The following is an 18,187-nucleotide window of genomic DNA, read 5'->3' on the forward strand; positions in this document are numbered from 1 at the left end:
CACAGAGAGAGGACAGCGCGAGTCACATGACTGTACGTAGCTGTGCGGGATGACGTCAGCACGCGCGGTGGCGGAAGTTCCGCCTCTGCCGCGGTCCGGAAGTTACTTCGCAGTGAGGATGAGCAACACGGAGCCAATGCTGGAGTCCCCGCTGTCCGGAGCCGCGGCCCAGCCCGGAGTCCCCGTCGCCACCAGCAACCCCATCACCCCCAGCGAGAGCAAGCCTAGCCCGGCCACCATCCCCAAACCTGGCCCGCCCGGGGGGAGAGGAGAGGGGCTGCCGGGGGAGAGGAGAGCCAGTGGTGAGGAGGGGAGAGGAGAGGGGCTGCCGGGGGAGAGGAGAGCCAGCGGTGAGGGGGGAGAGGAGAGGGGCTGCCGGGGGAGAGGAGAGCCAGCGGTGAGGAGGGGGGGAGGAGAGGGGCTGCCGGGGGAGAGGAGAGCCAGAGGAGAGGGGCTGCCGGGGGAGAGGAGAGCCAGCGGTGAGGGGGGAGAGGAGAGGGGCTGCCGGGGGAGAGGAGAGCCAGCGGTGAGGAGGGGGGGAGGAGAGGGGCTGCCGGGGGAGAGGAGAGCCAGAGGAGAGGGGCTGCCGGGGGAGAGGAGAGCCAGCGGTGAGGAGAGGGGAGAGGAGAGCCAGCGGTGAGGGGGGAGAGGGGCTGCCGGGGGAGAGGAGAGCCAGCGGTGAGGAGAGAGGAGAGGGGCTGCCGGGGGAGAGGAGAGCCAGCGGTGAGGGGGGAGAGGAGAGGGGCTGCCGGGGGAGAGGAGAGCCAGCGGTGAGGGGGGAGAGGAGAGGGGCTGCCGGGGGAGAGGAGAGCCAGCGGTGAGGAGGGGGGGAGGAGAGGGGCTGCCGGGGGAGAGGAGAGCCAGAGGAGAGGGGCTGCCGGGGGAGAGGAGAGCCAGCGGTGAGGGGGGAGAGGAGAGGGGCTGCCGGGGGAGAGGAGAGCCAGCGGTGAGGAGGGGGGGAGGAGAGGGGCTGCCGGGGGAGAGGAGAGCCAGAGGAGAGGGGCTGCCGGGGGAGAGGAGAGCCAGCGGTGAGGAGAGGGGAGAGGAGAGCCAGCGGTGAGGGGGGAGAGGGGCTGCCGGGGGAGAGGAGAGCCAGCGGTGAGGAGAGAGGAGAGGGGCTGCCGGGGGAGAGGAGAGCCAGCGGTGAGGAGAGGGGAGAGGAGAGCCAGCGGTGAGGGGGGAGAGGAGAGGGGCTGCCAGGGGAGAGGAGAGCCAGCGGTGAGGGGGGAGAGGAGAGGGGCTGCCGGGGGAGAGGAGAGCCAGCGGTGAGGGGGGAGAGGAGAGGGGCTGCCGGGGGAGAGGAGAGCCAGCGGTGAGGAGGGGGGGAGGAGAGGGGCTGCCGGGGGAGAGGAGAGCCAGAGGAGAGGGGCTGCCGGGGGAGAGGAGAGCCAGCGGTGAGGAGAGGGGAGAGGAGAGCCAGCGGTGAGGGGGGAGAGGGGCTGCCGGGGGAGAGGAGAGCCAGCGGTGAGGGGGGAGAGGAGAGGGGCTGCCGGGGGAGAGGAGAGCCAGCGGTGAGGAGAGAGGAGAGGGGCTGCCGGGGGAGAGGAGAGCCAGCGGTGAGGGGAGAGGAGAGCCAGCGGTGAGGGGGGAGAGGAGAGGGGCTGCCAGGGGAGAGGAGAGCCAGCGGTGAGGGGGGAGAGGAGAGGGGCTGCCGGGGGAGAGGAGAGCCAGCGGTGAGGGGGGAGAGGAGAGGGGCTGCCGGGGGAGAGGAGAGCCAGCGGTGAGGAGGGGGGGAGGAGAGGGGCTGCCGGGGGAGAGGAGAGCCAGAGGAGAGGGGCTGCCGGGGGAGAGGAGAGCCAGCGGTGAGGAGAGGGGAGAGGAGAGCCAGCGGTGAGGGGGGAGAGGAGAGGGGCTGCCGGGGGAGAGGAGAGCCAGCGGTGAGGGGGGAGAGGAGAGGGGCTGCCGGGGGAGAGGAGAGCCAGCGGTGAGGGGGGAGAGGAGAGGGGCTGCCGGGGGAGAGGAGAGCCAGCGGTGAGGAGAGAGGAGAGGGGCTGCCGGGGGAGAGGAGAGCCAGCGGTGAGGAGAGGGGAGAGGAGAGCCAGCGGTGAGGGGGGAGAGGAGAGGGGCTGCCGGGGGAGAGGAGAGCCAGCGGTGAGGAGAGGGGAGAGGAGAGCAGAGCCAGGGGGGAGGGGAGAGCCGGGGGAGAGGAGAGCCAGCGGTGAGGAGAGGGGCTGCCTTGGGAGAGGGGAGGGGCTGCCGGGGGAGAGGAGAGCCAGCGGTGCGGAGAGGGGCTGCCGGGGGAGAGGAGAGCCAGCGGTGCGGAGAGGGGCTGCCGGGGGAGAGGAGAGCCAGCGGTGAGGAGAGGGGATAGGAGAGCCAGGGGGGAGAGGGGCTGCCGGTGTTCCAATATTTTTGCATACCCGACAGAATAGCATACATATGCTACTGAGCATGTGCAAAGTCATGCAGGGCATACATTAACCCCATAATACTCATCAGCAGCGTTAACCTTTTCAACCCCAGTTACCTGCCTGTGTGCTGATGTGCAATCTCCACTATCCAAGTGGACATAGAGTTAGAATAAAAAGTTGTCCGAGCGAAGCGAGGACCGAGCCCGCAGCCCAGCGAGCGGGCAAGGGGACACTGATTCTACTAACAAGGGGTATATCACTTTAAATGTATGCTATTCTGTCAATGTATGCTAGTTAGTTGGAACACCGGGGGAGAGGAGAGCCAGCGGTTAGGAGAGGGGAGAGGAGAGCCAGCGGTGAGGAGAGGAGAGCCAGCGGTGCGGAGAGGGGCTGCCGGGGGAGAGGAGAGCCAGCGGTGAGGGGAGAGGAGAGCCAGCGGTGAGGAGAGGGGAGAGGAGACCCAGCGGTGTGGAGAGGGGCTGCCGGGGGAGAGGAGAGCCAGCGGTGAGGAGAGGGGAGAGGAGAGCCAGCGGTGAGGAGAGGGGAGAGGAGAGCCAGCGGTGAGGAGAGGGGATAGGAGAGCCAGGGGGGAGAGGGGCTGCTGGGGGAGAGGAGAGCCAGCGGTGAGGGGAGAGGAGAGCCAGCGGTGCGGAGAGGGGCTGCCGGAGGAGAGCCAGTGGTGAGGAGAGGGGAGAGGAGAGCCAGCGGTGCGGAGAGGGGCTGCCGGGGGAGAGGAGAGCCAGCGGTGAGGGGAGAGGAGAGCCAGCGGTGCGGAGGGGCTGCCGGGGGAGAGGAGAGCCGGCGGTGCGGAGAGGGGCTGCCGGAGGAGAGCCAGCGGTGAGGAAGGGGGAGAGGGGCTGCCGGGGGAGAGGAGAGCCAGCGGTGGGGAGAGGGGCTGCCGGGGGAGAGGAGAGCCAGGGGGGAGAGGAGACCCAGCGGTGAGGAGCCATCGGTGAGAGTGGCTGCCGGGGGAGAGGAGAGCCAGCGGTGAGAGGGGCTGCCGGGGGAGAGGAGAGCCAGCGGTGAGGGGGGGGGGGAGAGGGGCTCCCGGAGGAGAGCCAGCGGTGAGGAGGGGGGAGAGGGGCTGCCGGGGGGGAGGAGAGCCAGCGGTGAGGAGGGGGGAGAGGGGTTGCCGGGGGAGAGGGGCTGCCGGGGGAGAGGAAAGCCAGCGGAGAGCCAGGGGGGAGAGGGGCTGCCGGGGGAGAGGAAAGCCAGCGGTGAGGAGGGGGGAGAGGGGTTGCCGGGGGAGAGGAGAGCCAGCGGTGAGGAGGGGTTGCCGGGGGAGAGGAGAGCCAGCGGTGAGGAGGGGGGAGAGGAGAGCCAGCGGTGAGGAGGGGGAGAGGAGAGGGGCTGCCGGGGGAGAGGAGAGCCAGCGGTGAGGAGGGGTTGCCGGGGGAGAGGAGAGCCAGCGGTGAGAGGGGCTGCCGGGGGAGAGGAGAGCCAGCGGTGAGGAGGGGGGAGAGGGGCTGCCGGGGGAGAGGAGAGCCAGCGGTGAGGAGGGGGGAGAGGGGCTGCCGGGGGAGAGGAGAGCCAGCGGTGAGGAGAGGGGAGAGGAGAGCCAGCGGTGGGGAGAGGGGCTGCCGGGGGAGAGGAGAGCCAGGGGGGGAGAGGGGCTGCCGGGGGAGAGGAGAGCCAGGGGGGAGAGGGGCTGCCGGGGGAGAGGAGACCCAGCTGTGAGGAGCCAGCGGTGAGAGGGGCTGCTGGGGGAGAGGAGAGCCAGCGGTGAGAGGGGCTGCCGGGGGAGAGGAGAGCCAGCGGTGAGGGGGGGGGGGAGAGGGGCTGCCGGAGGAGAGCCAGCGGTGAGGAGGGGGGAGAGGGGCTGCCGGGGGAGAGGAGAGTCAGCGGTGAGGAGGGGGGAGAGGGGCTGCCGGGGGAGAGGAGAGCCAGCGGTGAGGAGGGGTTGCCGGGGGAGAGGAGAGCCAGCGGTGAGGAGGGGTTGCCGGGGGAGAGGAGAGCCAGCGGTGAGGAGGGGGGAGAGGGGCTGCCGGGGGAGAGGAGAGCCAGCGGTGAGGAGGGGGGAGAGGGGCTGCCGGGGGAGAGGAGAGCCAGCGGTGAGGAGAGGGGAGAGGAGAGCCAGCGGTGGGGAGAGGGGCTGCCGGGGGAGAGGAGAGCCAGGGGGGGAGAGGGGCTGCCGGGGGAGAGGAGAGCCAGGGGGGAGAGGGGCTGCCGGGGGAGAGGAGACCCAGCGGTGAGGAGCCAGCAGTGAGAGGGGCTGCTGGGGGAGAGGAGAGCCAGCGGTGAGAGGGGCTGCCGGGGGAGAGGAGAGCCAGCGGTGAGGGGGGGGGAGAGGGGCTGCCGGAGGAGAGCCAGCGGTGAGGAGGGGGGAGAGGGGCTGCCGGGGGAGAGGAGAGTCAGCGGTGAGGAGGGGGGAGAGGGGCTGCCGGGGGAGAGGAGAGCCAGCGGTGAGGAGGGGTTGCCGGGGGAGAGGAGAGCCAGCGGTGAGGAGGGGTTGCCGGGGGAGAGGAGAGCCAGCGGTGAGGAGGGGGGAGAGGAGAGGGGCTGCCGGGGGAGAGGAGAGCCAGCGGTGAGGAGGGGTTGCCGGGGGAGAGGAGAGCCAGCGGTGAGGAGGGGTTGCCGGGGGAGAGGAGAGCCAGCGGTGAGAGGGGCTGCCGGGGGAGAGGAGAGCCAGCGGTGAGAGGGGCTGCCGGGGGAGAGGAGAGCCAGCGGTGAGGGGGGGGGGGGGGGAGAGGGGCTGCCGGAGGAGAGCCAGCGGTGAGGAGGGGGGAGAGGGGCTGCCGGGGGGAGAGGAGAGCCAGCGGTGAGGGGAGAGGAGAGCCAGCGGTGCGGAGAGGGGCTGCCGGAGGAGAGCCAGCGGTGAGGAATGGGGAGAGGGGCTGCCGGGGGAGAGGAGAGCCAGCGGTGAGGGGGGGGGGGGGAGAGGGGCTGCCGGAGGAGAGCCAGCGGTGAGGAGGGGGGAGAGGGGCTGCCGGGGGAGAGGAGAGTCAGCGGTGAGGAGGGGGGAGAGGGGCTGCCGGGGGAGAGGGGCTGCCGGGGGAGAGGAGAGCCAGCGGTGAGGAGGGGGGAGAGGGGCTGCCGGGGGAGAGGAGAGCCAGCGGTGAGGAGGGGTTGCCGGGGGAGAGGAGAGCCAGCGGTGAGGAGGAGGGGGAGAGGAGAGCCAGCGGTGAGGAGGGGTTGCCGGGGGAGAAGAGAGCCAGCGGTGAGGAGGAGGAGGGGGAGAGGAGAGCCAGCGGTGAGGAGGGGGGAGAGGAGAGGGGCTGCCGGGGGAGAGGAGAGCCAGCGGTGAGGGGTTGCCGGGGGAGAGGAGAGCCAGCGGTGAGGAGGGGTTGCCGGGGGAGAGGAGAGCCAGCGGTGAGGAGCCAGCGGTGAGGAGGGGGGAGAGGGGCTGCCGGGGGAGAGGAGAGCCAGCGGTGAGGAGGGGGGAGAGGGGCTGCCGGGGGAGAGGAGAGCCAGCGGTGAGGAGGGGTTGCCGGGGGAGAGGAGAGCCAGCGGTGAGGAGGGGCTGCCGGAGGAGAGCCAGCGGTGAGGAGGGGGGAGAGGAGAGCCAGCGGTGAGGAGGGGTTGTCGGGGGAGAGGAGAGCCAGCGGTGAGGAGGGGTTGCCGGGGGAGAGGAGAGCCAGCGGTGAGGAGGGGGGAGAGGAGAGGGGCTGCCGGGGGAGAGGAGAGCCAGCGGTGAGGAGGGGTTGCCGGGGGAGAGGAGAGCCAGTGGTGAGGAGGGGGGGGGGGGAGGAGAGGAGGAAAAAAAGCTATTTGTTATAAGTTAGAAAATAGATTGTATTTCTGAGATCTTGCATTTTTAATTTGGGTCTCCTTTAAGTCATAGTTAGTTCACCACTTAGTGCTGTACTTAATTGGTTAATTATTTGCTCCCCAGTACCCGGAATAGCTGCCATGGCCGCCGCTCCTTTAGAAAGTGCCCTCTCCAATGGAGTGTACCTGCCTCCAGGGGTGGCGAACGGTGACATAAAACCCATCCTCTCCACCACTCCCCTGGTGGACTTCCTGATGCAGCTGGAGGATTATACGCCAACAGTAAGTACCTGCATTCTGCTGGCAGGGTTCTGTGTGCAGTGTATGTATGTCATGTGATAAATGCTTGTGGGTCTATGCAGTTGTACATGCTGAGCAAGTCACATGGATAGGGGGCAACAGTCATACAAAGGCTGAAATGATTTGTCAATCTCCAGGTTGGTGAGTGAAGTACAACCACTGCTAACCATTACTATGAAAGTAGAGCCTGCTAGTGTATTAAATTATTATTGATTTATAAAGTGCCCCAAAATATTCCATATTTCCATAATTATTATAAAACATTGTACAGTTTGACTACATAGAGAACAGCACACACTGCATCTAGTTTACTATCAGTACAGGCAGAGAGTAACAGCTTATACTGTACATACTGGAGGTAGCAGAGATCAGCACACACTGCAGCTAGTTTACCATATATCTATACAGGCTGACCTGCAGGCAGACGTTCTGTTTTCTCCCTTTGTGGGGATGTAGTTGTGACGCATCTCATGTGACGTAGTTGTGGTAGGTACTCCCAGCAATGCTCAACCTTCTCCTCTTTGTACAGATCCCGGATGCTGTGACTGGATATTACTTGAACCGTGCAGGATTTGAGGCATCCGACCCTCGCATGTAAGTGTGGACCCCCCCCCCCCCCCCAACAAAAAAGTGAAAAGCGACTGCTCAACGTTTTTGATTGTTTGTTTTGTAAAAAAAAACCCGGAAAAACTGGCACAATAAAATGATTTATACTTGCCTGTGGCTTCCTCCAGCCCCTGTAGTCTGTTAGCTGTGTCTGTTTCTGTCCAGTCATGTCTGTTGCTCTGTTGTGGAGATCAATTAACCAACGTTGCTGCACCAATGGACTTGATGTGCAGGGACCACCCCTGGAGTCACAGGGAAACTTCAGCAATCGTCAAAGGTCCGCACCATCCAGTATTCAAGTTTCTTTATTTATAGCGCTTAGTAAAAAGACATGAGTAAAAACAGGTCTGCATGATGATGATGACACAGGCGTTTCAACACTTCTTTCTCCCTTCATCCTCCAGGACAGCTCACCTGAGATTACTATTGAGCCCCTCCCCTGTGGAAACAATGCACCAATCAATTAAATCTGACCACCCCTCTGCTTACTTAGCTCTGTTCACCCCTCCTTCCATCAGTTCATTATTGTTTCCACTCACCCGTGGACAGGAAGCGCTATAGGGGAGCCTGAGGGGCACCTGTAGTGTGTATGCACCGACAAGGAGTCGCGTTGGAGTCCCCTGGAGGTTGCAGCTCATGCTTGCGTTGGCAGAGCGGATGGGAGCCGCGTGTTATGTTGGAAAACTGTGTGGCTTCCGATCGACGCGGCCGCCCGTTGCGGTGGGTTGGTTGCGTTCCTCCTCTAGGCCGCCCCATCGGCGTTACAGCTCGTGCGGGCACGTGACCCTCTACATCATCGGGGAGGGTCGCGTTCAGCTCTTCCCATACGGGCGTTTTTCTTTGGCTGATGGCAGGAAGGTCTTCCCTGACCTCGGGGGGGCGGTGCTGGATGCCGGAAGCGGCTGGTATAAGCTGAGAGCGCGCATGAGGGACGCCGACACGCTGTCAGTGCGGCGTGGAGATGGAATCAGCTGAAGCCTCCACCGCGAGCAGCAGCAAGATACCGGCCTCAGACCATGATCCAGTACAGGCTCAGGTATTTTAAAAAAGAATTTTGTCTTCTATCCCTGCTTGTGAATGACTCAGGAGAATAGTAATGACATTATGTTTTTTGGTCTCTCTGGTTATCTCTGTTTTACAGAAGAGCCAAAAGGCGTCACAGAAATCCAACAAATGTACAAAGTGTGGCGACATCTTACCACCTAATTACAATAGATCCTCATGCGACAGATGTAGACATAAGGGGGAGTCTAGCACAGATACCAATGTAATGATGATAGACTTGATGAAATCCATGAAAAAAGAGTTAACATGTACATTCGCGGCCTTTCGGGCAGCCTTTCCAACACAACCTCAGCTGCAGGCAGTGCTTCAGCCGCTAGTACCTCCACAATCAGGGCAGTCAGCATCCCAGGCCATTCCCGCACACGCCCACAACAGAGACAGGGGGGAGGAACAGCCTCAGGGATCCCAAACACTTATACCCCAGAGTCAGCCGGTGCGACCCTTACCTCCTTTGACAGGCCCGATAGAGCCCGATTCCCCACATGAGTCCTATGAGGATATGTCAGAGGAATCATTAGAGGAGGGGGAGGCTAGGGATTCAGGAGAGGACATTCCCAGGGCCAAGACCCCTAGATATTTATTTAATGTAGAAGACACCCCAGAGCTTCTGAAAGCAGTGTACGAGTCGGAACACATCCAAAATGCAACTCCCACGGCCTCAATTCAGGATGATATATATAGGGGGTTAGAGGACACAAGTAGCAGGACATTTCCAGTACATAGGTCCATCAAAGGGGTGATATCTTCTCAGTGGAAGCAGCCTGAAAAAAGATTGTTTATCCCGAGATCATTCAAGAGAAGATTTCCTTTCTCTCAGAATGATCAGGAACCCTGGTCTAAGTGCCCAAAGATTGACGCACCTTTGTCTCAACATTCTAGGTCGGCAGACCTTTCCTTTGAGGATGCAGGCACCCTGAAAAATCCCATGGACCGCAAGGCGGAAATATTACTAAAAAGAGCATGGCAATCAGCTTCTTTTGGGTTTAAGCCAGCAATCGCAGCCATATGCCTAACCCGCAACTTAGAGAAATGGATGCGGGGGTTAAGAGCGCATCTAGTAGCCGGCACAGCTCATGAAAAGATGCTGGAATCCCTACCTGTTATGGAAAGGACAGTGGCCTTTTTGGCAGACGGGGCGACGGAATCATTACGGGCCTCCGCCAAAACAGCTGCGTTAATTAATTCCTCCAGGCGGGCAATATGGTTGAATGCTTGGGAGAGCGATGTCTCTTCCAAGCATCAATTATGCGCAATGGAATTTCAAGGAGACTTGCTGTTTGGCAAAGATCTGGAGGTTATCTTAGAAAGATCCTCAGACAGAGCTAAGAAATTCCCAGACAAAAGGAAAAAGGCTACTAAACCCTTCCAGGGAAGACGTACTTTTCCCAGGCAGGATCAGGGAAGACAGCAACAAAGACAGAGATCCGGTAGATGGACTTATAGCTCGGGCAGGGGTAAGTCAGGTTTCCTATTTAACAAACCTCAACCGCCCGCAACCAAAACTAGTAAATGACACAGATTTACAAGTGGGGGGGAAGGCTTCTTTATTTTTTTCACGCTTGGCAGAAAGTAACAAGCAACAAATTTATTTTAGATTTGATAAAAAACGGATACAGAATAGAGTTCCATACCCCACCCCCGGGAAATTTTGTTATTACAGGAACTCCAAGAGATCCACAGAAAGCAGAAGCCATAAATTCCTCTGTGACAAAGTTATTACAACAGAGGGTAATTCAGAGAGTACTGGAACGAGAGCAGTCCAGGGGGTTCTATTCCCGAGTGTTTTTAGTTCAAAAGCCGTCCGGGAAATTCAGGATGATCCTCAATCTAAAGCCTTTGAACCCTTACATTCTGGAGAAAAAATTTCGTATGGAAAGTATAGCCTCAATTCGCAATTTAATTTGGCCAGGAGCTTTTATGGCCACCTTGGATCTGGAGGATGCTTACCTCCACATCCCGATCCATCCGCACTTCCAGAGATTCTTGAGATTTGCGGTAGTCATGGGGGATGCGATATGCCATTATCAATATCGTGCCCTACCCTTCGGAATATCCTCGGCCCCGAGGATATTTACGAAAGTAGTCGCAGAGGCAGTGGCACATCTACATCTCCAGAATGTGAGGGTTCTGCCATACTTGGACGATTTTCTAGTCTTGGCATCCTCCGAACAGCTCCTGAGGGAAAATCTACAAATCTGCATACAAACCCTCGAGGGACTAGGGTGGTTGATCAGCAGCGAAAAGTCTTGCATGCAGCCAGCCCAGTCCACTCTATTCCTGGGCCTGACATGGGACACGGTTCAGGGGAAAATTATACTCCCGCAGCTGAAGGTGTCCAAACTCATAGCGGCTGTGTCTGCTTACAGGGCAGAACCAATGGTATCCCTGAGGCAGACTATGTCATTACTGGGGCAGATGACAGCAGTTATCCCAGCAGTGGAATGGGCACAAGCGCACACACAAGGCTTTTACAGGCATGGTTTCTTCAGGTATGGGACAGGAGGAAGGAGTCATTAGACAGGCTGGTAGTACCTCCGCAGGAAGTCCTCCTGACATTAGACTGGTGGCTGAATCCAGAGCGATTAGCCAGTGGTCGTCCTTGGAGGCAGAAAGATCCGGTAAAGCTTTACACGGACGCAAGCTCTTGGGGCTGGGGAGCGCACTGTCTGGACCATCAGGTTCAGGGACAGTGGTCCCCCCAAGTCAGAGAAAGCTCCTCAAATTTCAGGGAACTTCTGGCGGTCAAGGTAGCGCTACAGTCCCTGGCGCCACACATTCAGGACAGGGAGGTAAGCCTATACTCCGACAACATGGTCACGGTCTCCTATGTCAGGAGACAGGGAGGGACCAGAGTTCAATCTCTGATGTCTCTAACAATTCAAATTTTGGACTGGGCAGAAGCAAATCTGCAGTCACTCACGGCCACCCACATCCAGGGTACCCAGAACAGATGGGCGGACGCACTCAGCCGCTCAGTCATAAGGGAATCCGAATGGCAGTTAAATCAGGAGGTTTTCGACAGTGTCACCAAGGAATGGGGGAGGCCTATTCTAGATCTATTTGCTACACCTCACAACGCGAAGGTAGGGGATTTCTGTTCCCTTCATCCTTCCTCTTCAACGACCCGGTTGGATGCATTAGCGATTGTTTGGCCAAGGGGGCTCTTGTATGCTTTTCCCCCCTTCAATTTGATTCCCAGAGCACTAGGCAAGTTGAGAGATTCACAAGCGGAAGTGATTTTCATAGCGCCATGGTGGCCGAGAAGGGCCTGGTTCCCTTTTCTGCAGTCCCTAAAAGTAAAGGGACCATGGCATTTGGGGAACAGAGCGGATTTACTGCTCGAGAGCGACCAGGTACATCCAGATCCGGGGTTCTTCAATCTCACAGCATGGATCCTGAAAGGGAGAGCTTAAGACGGTTAGGATTTTCAGACAGGGTTGTCAATACGTTGCTTAGATGCAGGAAGGACAACACACGGAAAATTTACGCCAAGGTTTGGCGAGTTTTTTGTTCTTGGAAGGAGAAAAACAATATTAGGACAAATGACTTAAAATTTGTCTTGGAATTCTTGCAAGACGGAGTGGACATGGGGTTAGCGGTAAGCACCCTCAGAGTCCAAATTTCAGCCTTATCCATTTTTTTAAACAGGCGCTTATCCACTGAGTTGCATATAAAAAATTTCCTTAAAGCTGTGGCCAGGTCGCAGCCTCTTCCAACCAAAATGATACCTCCCTGGGACCTGTCACTAGTGCTAGCTTATTTGATGGCGGATGAATTGTTTCCGTCAGAAACCATTTCCATAAAGATGTTGACGCTAAAGGTAGCCTTCCTGGTGGCCATAACCACAGCAAGGAGGGTAGGAGATATCCAAGCTCTATCAATAAAAGACCCTTACATGATCATTCATTCAGATCGTATAGTCTTTCGTCCAGATCCTACATATCTACCAAAGGTGGCCACACATTTTAACAGAAGTCAAGAGATAGTATTGCCTTCTTTTTCTACAAATCCCAAAAATGACAGAGAAGTCAGACTGGCAAGACTAGATGTGAGACAGGCAATTCTAACTTATTTGAAAAGAACACAACAGTGGAGGAGATCGAGTCATTTATTTGTGCTGTTTGCGGGTAGCAGGAAAGGTTTACAAGCCTCAAAGAATTCAATATCCAGATGGATTAGGGAGATAATTCAGTTAGCTTACAAAGAGAGAGACACCACTGCACCGTCAGACATCAGGGCGCACTCAACAAGATCACTGGCAGCCTCTTGGGCGGAAAGGTCGGGGGCCACACTAGACCAAATATGCAGAGCAGCAACCTGGTCGGGACATTCTACGTTTGTCAAGCATTACCGGGTGGAGCAACTTTCAAACCAGGATCAAGCATTTGGACGCAAGGTGCTCCAGGCAGTCATCCCACCCTAAGGTACAAAGAGTTCTCGCTGGTCTCAGGTGAGCTGTCCTGGAGGATGAAGGGAGAAAAGCCGAGCTACTTACCGGTAGTAGTGTTTCGGCGAAGCCTCCAGGACAGCTGCCTTAGTTCCCAGCCCTATTGAAAAAAAAAAAAAAAAAAGTGATATAAGTGATAAACCTGTTTGTACGTATAGATATATGTTACGGGTGAGCTATGTACTCTTCTAAGAACTGATGGAAGGAGGGGTGAACAGAGCTAAGTAAGCAGAGGGGTGGTCAGATTTAATTGATTGGTGCATTGTTTCCACAGGGGAGGGGCTCAATAGTAATCTCAGGTGAGCTGTCCTGGAGGCTTCGCCGAAACACTACTACCGGTAAGTAGCTCGGCTTTTCTCAAATCATTGCAGAGTCTGACTCTGCAATGATTGGAGACAGAAGGGTCAAAACGCCTGTGTCATCATCATCATGCAGACCTGTTTTTACTCATGTCTTTTTACTAATCGCTATAAATAAAGAAACTTGAATACTGGATGGTGCGGACCTTTGATTGCTCTGTTGTGGAGAGGGGTTGTGGGCCGCTGTCAATGTGCGGTCCCGGCCACATGGATCCCCAGATCACGGTCCGATAGCAGGGAGTGTTCTGCACAAGTGCAGTTAGTCTTAAAGGGAAGGTCCAGGATGATTAAAAAGCAGAAATCTACTTACATGGGGCTTCCTCCAGCCCCTGGCAACCATCCTATGCCCTCGCCGCAGCTCCTGGTGCAGATGGTGACCTCTCCAGGTCCGCATCTACTTGCACTTCAGCGCGCAGCTCATAGAGTCACACTGACGTTATCTGGACTGTACTGCGCAGGCGCAGAACTACTGTGTAGTGCAGTCCGGATGACAACTGCATAACTCCGTGAGCCGCACGCTGATCAGGAGGCATTTTGTACTGGAGGGAACCACGGACCACCGGCGGGGAGCGGAGCTGTGAAGGAAGCCCAAGGTATGTAGATTTTTACTTATTAATCATCCTGGACCTTCCCTTCCAATTGTGCTCCTGTCTACAGTAGTGCGATCTCGGGGTGCGTGGGGCTAGGACCATGCATGCATGCACAGTCAGGACTTTACCGGGGCTAACCGTGGCACAACAGAGGGGACCAGGAGGATGGCGAGGGAGGCAAGGCACTACAGGAGGCTGGAGGAAGCCCCAGGTAGCTGAGTGATTGGTTAATGTGAGCTCAGGCCCGGCCTAACTGAACAGTCTGTTCCTGATGGGTGACGGTAATAGTGTAAGCTCGTGCAGCCATCACTGACTCTGTCTTCCCTCCAGCATCCGGCTCATCTCATTGGCTGCTCAGAAGTTCATCTCTGACATCGCCAACGATGCTCTGCAGCACTGCAAGATGAAGGGGACGGCCTCCGGGAGCTCCCGCAACAAGAGCAAGGTAATGGGAAACCTGACCGCTGTACATACACGCCGGCATGCTTACAGAGAAACGACCTCGCTAATGGTTATTGTGTCAATTAGGGTAGATCATTGAGATGCTAACTATTCAAAGTTGAGGCTCATTTTATACTAATTGGTGCAGCTTGGAAATGGGCCTCACAAATGCCGCAGTTGTACGTGTTTGGTCCTTTTCCAATCTCCATCAGATTAGCATAAATTTGCATCATCATGGCACTGACATCCCACTGACCATGCAGGGTGGTTAATAGGCAGTCAGTGAAGAGCAGAGGAGGAGGGAGAAGTGGAGGAGTCGAGCGACTGAGTTTAGTATAGGTGGAAGAGATGTGATGCTGGGAATACACGGGTCGATCCGGCGACCGATTAGCCGCCGGATCGACCCCAGCTGCGTCCACGCTCATCCGCGCGGATCGACTGCCGCGCGGGAATTGAACGGACGCGGGTCGAGCAGCTTGACCGAGCCAGCTGAATATTATCACCTGGCCGATACACGGTACAGAAACGTACCGTGTATCCCCAGCATTGATGTACCTATACATCTAGCGGCTGTGCAGGCCAATCGAGCATCTCATGCGATAGTTCTATTGAATCTGATGTAAATATGTGCCACATGTCTACACGATTAATGATTTGATAGATTTGGAACGAAAGCATCAATCTGACATGCTAGAAAATCTCGGTTGAAAATGCTCAACCATGTATGTGTGGAACGGCATTCGATATTGTGATGACTGTAACGGACCCCCGGATGCTGTGCCCTTTGTACCCCCCAGTGTATTATAATAATAATGGCAGTATTTGTATAGCGCCTTTCTCCTGTCGGACTCAAAGCGCTTGCAAGGCAGCCACTAGAGCACACTCAGTAGGCAGTAGCAGTGTTAAGGAGACTTGCCCAAGAAACTCCTTACTGAAATAGGTGCTGGCTTACTGAACAGGCAGAGCCGAGATTTGAACCCAGGTCTCCTGTGTCAGAGGCAGAGCCCTTAACCATTACACTAACCAGCCATTATGTCCCCCTATCCCTTGTATGTATGACAACCAGAACTGTGGTAACAGCTGAATGATGGCAGTTGTACTCTGTGTGTTTTCTTGGGAACTGCCAGTCCTTTAGAACTCCCTTTTCTTAACCCTCCTGGCGGTTTGCTAAAAATCCAGGGGGCAGCAAATCTTTTTTTTTTTTTTTTTTTTTTTAATTTTTTTTGTTTTTTGTTTTTTCATGTAGCGAGACAGTCTCGCTACATGATAGCCGCTGCTCAGCGGCATCCCCCCAGCCCCTCCGATCGCCTCCGGCGATCAGGAGATCCCGTTCAAAGAACGGGATCTCCTGGAGGGCTTCCCTCGTCGCCATGGCGACGGGGCGGGATGACGTCACCGACGTCAAAGGGGATTCCGATCCACCCCATAGAGCTGCCTGGCACTGATTGGCCAGGCAGCGCACGGGGTCTGGGGGGGGCGGCTGCGGCGGATCGGCGGGTAGCGGCGGCGATCGGGCAGTGCACGCAGCTAGCAAAGTGCTGGCTGCGTGCAGCAAGAAAAAAATTATGCAAATCGGCCCAGCGGGGCCTGAGCGGTGCCTTCCAGCGGCATAGCCCGAGCTCAGCTCGGGCTTACCGCCAGGAAGGTTAAAGTGGATCCGAGAGAAACTTTTACTCATTGCATAATTGTGTTCCTTTCATATAGTTTATAGGGCATTCCTCAAGTTAAATACTTGTTTTGATTTAATACTCTAATTCCCTATAAACTAAACATGCCTCCCCATAGCTTTTTCACTGTGCCTTGTCACTGTAGCAAAGGATTATGGGAGCTCAGTCTGGAGGAGGTTACTAGCCAGAGATGGCAGAGGGGAGGAGGAGAGGGAACTGAATTTACACACAGGCAAGCTGATCGCATCTCCAGCCCTCATCCTGTGACAGAGAACATGGCTGCTGTCATTGTATCACAGGAATAAAAAATCATAAACTTTTGAAGCTGTGTGCAGCTAGATATGCTGTGTATCTGAACTTTAGATAAGAGATATAGACAAGTTACTTGTTATAGTTTTTCATCTCGGATCCACTTTAAAGTGGACCTGAACTCTTGTAAAGAGCAGAAGGAAAATATAGATAAGTGCACCCTGTATGTGTTTAGAGAGTTTAGCTAGTCTATTTCACACTCATCTGTGACTAGTCACCACTGTAATTTGATCTCTCAGCTGTCTGCTCAGGAGTCTCCACTGCCTCAGCAGAGCTGCTAATTGGTAAAAACAGGATGTTATCTGTCTGCTTCCATGAAAGCAGGAAGTAGACACACTGCAGATTTATTGCAGGATTTGTACTGGCTGTGACAAAGAATTATTTTTTTTCTTGAAAAGTTTGTACGCTGTTGCTTATCTTTGAGAGCAGAGAGGAAGTCCTGAGTTCAGGTCCGCTTTAAATATTTATTTGGGAGAGGCCACTAAGGAGAGAGAACCTGGCTGGTTGCAGAAACCTTTTTCTTGTTTTGCATTGCTCCTAAATCTGACATTGAACAATAAAACCATAGGCAAGCTAAATTCTATCATTTTTCATTGGATGAATTTTATTTCAAGTTTTCAGTTAATATGGAGTTTTATTGCACTTAAAGGGGCACTAAAAAGGGGCGAAAAATTGTAAAATTTACAATATGTGCAAACATATACAAATAAGAAGTACTTTTTTTTGTTTTGTTTCTTTTTTCCCCCTCCAGAGTAAAATGAGCCATACATTTTCTCCTATGTCACTTATAGTAGGTAGTAGAAATCTGACAGAAGTGACAGATTTCGGACTAGACTATCTCTTCATGGGGGATTCTCAGGGATTTATTTATTTTCAAAAGCACTTGGCCAGAGCAACTGCCAAAAAACTGTGTAGCAAGCAGGGAAGCTAGTCAGCATCATTATTTAAATCCTTTTTTTAGTGAATATCTTTATAAAGAATAAAAGCCTTGCTGAGAATCCCCTATGAAGAGATGGACTAGTCTAAAACATGTCAGATTTCTATTACCTACTGTAAGTGACAGCAACATAGGAGAAAAATAATTTATGGCTCATTTTACTCTGGGAAAAAAAAAGTACTTATTTGTCTGCACATATTTTAAATTGTACAATTTTTTTCACCATAGTGTCCCTTTAACTCCACTTATCTGTTTTTTTCACGCTTCTATATTATGTGTGTGTAGGGGGGGGGGGCGGAGTCTGTATAGTATTTACACTATTGGATTACTCTGTAGAGCTTTATATAGTAACGTCTGGGTTGTTCCCTGTGCAGGACAAGAAGTACACACTCACCATGGAGGACCTGACCCCGGCGCTGTCTGAATACGGCATCAATGTAAAGAAGCCGCATTATTTCACTTAGTGGCGGATGCCGTCACATGGACTTGCTGCAGACTGTAATAGGCGGACACCACAGCTGTGGCCCCTCCCCCGGACAATGCTTGATTGCCTTGTAATAATCGGTGACACATCTGCGGGGCTGCAGGGGAGAGAGTTGGACAGCACTTGACACCCTGACAGGAGGGGCTGTGATCACCTGTGGCATTTTGGGAATTATCCCTTCCAGCAGTGGCCAGTTTTCCTGTGGCGGGACTCCGAAGAGGCGGAGCATTCTGCCGCCCTGTTCTTTGGCCGCAGGTTGCCCCATACATTTTGGGTTTGGGAAGTCCTGTCCTTTTTGTGGGAGGAGCTGAGAAGCTCACCACCTATTTTTGCATGAATTTACATTTTTTGTTGAGTGATTGGTTGAGGCCTGAGATAGGGACTAGTTTGTCATTCAGGATAAGAGAATTATCCAGTGATCGAGGAAGTGGAAGCTGTGCTAGCAAGTGAAAACCATTCATGAATAGTCCAGGAAAAGCTAAAAATGTACAATGTAAGTTGGTGCATGTTTATGCAGCTCAAAGGACTGCGGCGTCTGGTCTGTTCTCAAGCTACATACATTTGGATCACTTTGGAGTTTTTGGAAACTAATTCATTTCATCCCTAGAGACGGCGTGTAATTATTCAGAGACTAGAGCATTTCACTTTCTAGCTTGCTTCCTACTTCCTGTATCAGCAAATTTACAGGCTAGAATGTTTGTCCTAATTCCTATTTATAAGGATGATTTTGTTTTGCTTTTATGTTGTGGAACTTTAACTCATTAAAAACATGAAAGGGTTAAGTCTGAAAATGTTCTATGTGTGATATAGTAAATGGTGGAATCTTTTTGTACTGTATAGTCTATATATTTAGTCAAGGGACAACAAACCTAGAGGGGAAGGTTCTGGATCCCTTAGAGCAGGGGTAGGGAGCCTATAGCTCT

At 55.3% G+C, this 18,187-nt stretch overlaps 1 protein-coding gene across 1 annotated transcript; it reads left to right on the top strand.

Moving 5' to 3' along the window:
* Window positions 1–7: 7 nt before the first annotated feature.
* Window positions 8–18,055, top strand: TAF10 (TATA-box binding protein associated factor 10). Its single transcript, XM_068266502.1, has 5 exons — window positions 8–302; window positions 6,184–6,341; window positions 6,889–6,953; window positions 13,757–13,871; window positions 17,155–18,055. Exons 1-5 carry the CDS (start codon window positions 50–52, stop codon window positions 17,242–17,244), a joined length of 681 nt encoding a protein of 226 aa, XP_068122603.1. The 5' UTR covers window positions 8–49; the 3' UTR covers window positions 17,245–18,055.
* The last annotated feature ends 132 nt before the right edge of the window (window positions 18,056–18,187 follow it).

The sequence above is a fragment of the Hyperolius riggenbachi genome, chromosome 2 (assembly GCF_040937935.1).
Source record: "Hyperolius riggenbachi isolate aHypRig1 chromosome 2, aHypRig1.pri, whole genome shotgun sequence".
Classification (NCBI taxonomy): Eukaryota; Metazoa; Chordata; class Amphibia; order Anura; family Hyperoliidae; genus Hyperolius; species Hyperolius riggenbachi.

What these genes read in the sequence shown, in the direction of transcription:
- TAF10 (XM_068266502.1), top strand. Translation starts at nt 50, where the DNA reads ATGACGTCAGCACGCGCGGTGGCGGAAGTTCCGCCTCTGCCGCGGTCC. An exon ending in GGGGGAGAGGAGAGCCAGTG is followed by an intron (nt 303 to 6,183) that starts GTGAGGAGGGGA and finishes TTTGCTCCCCAG; the next exon opens with TACCCGGAATAGCTGCCATG. An exon ending in TGGAGGATTATACGCCAACA is followed by an intron (nt 6,342 to 6,888) that starts GTAAGTACCTGC and finishes CTCTTTGTACAG; the next exon opens with ATCCCGGATGCTGTGACTGG.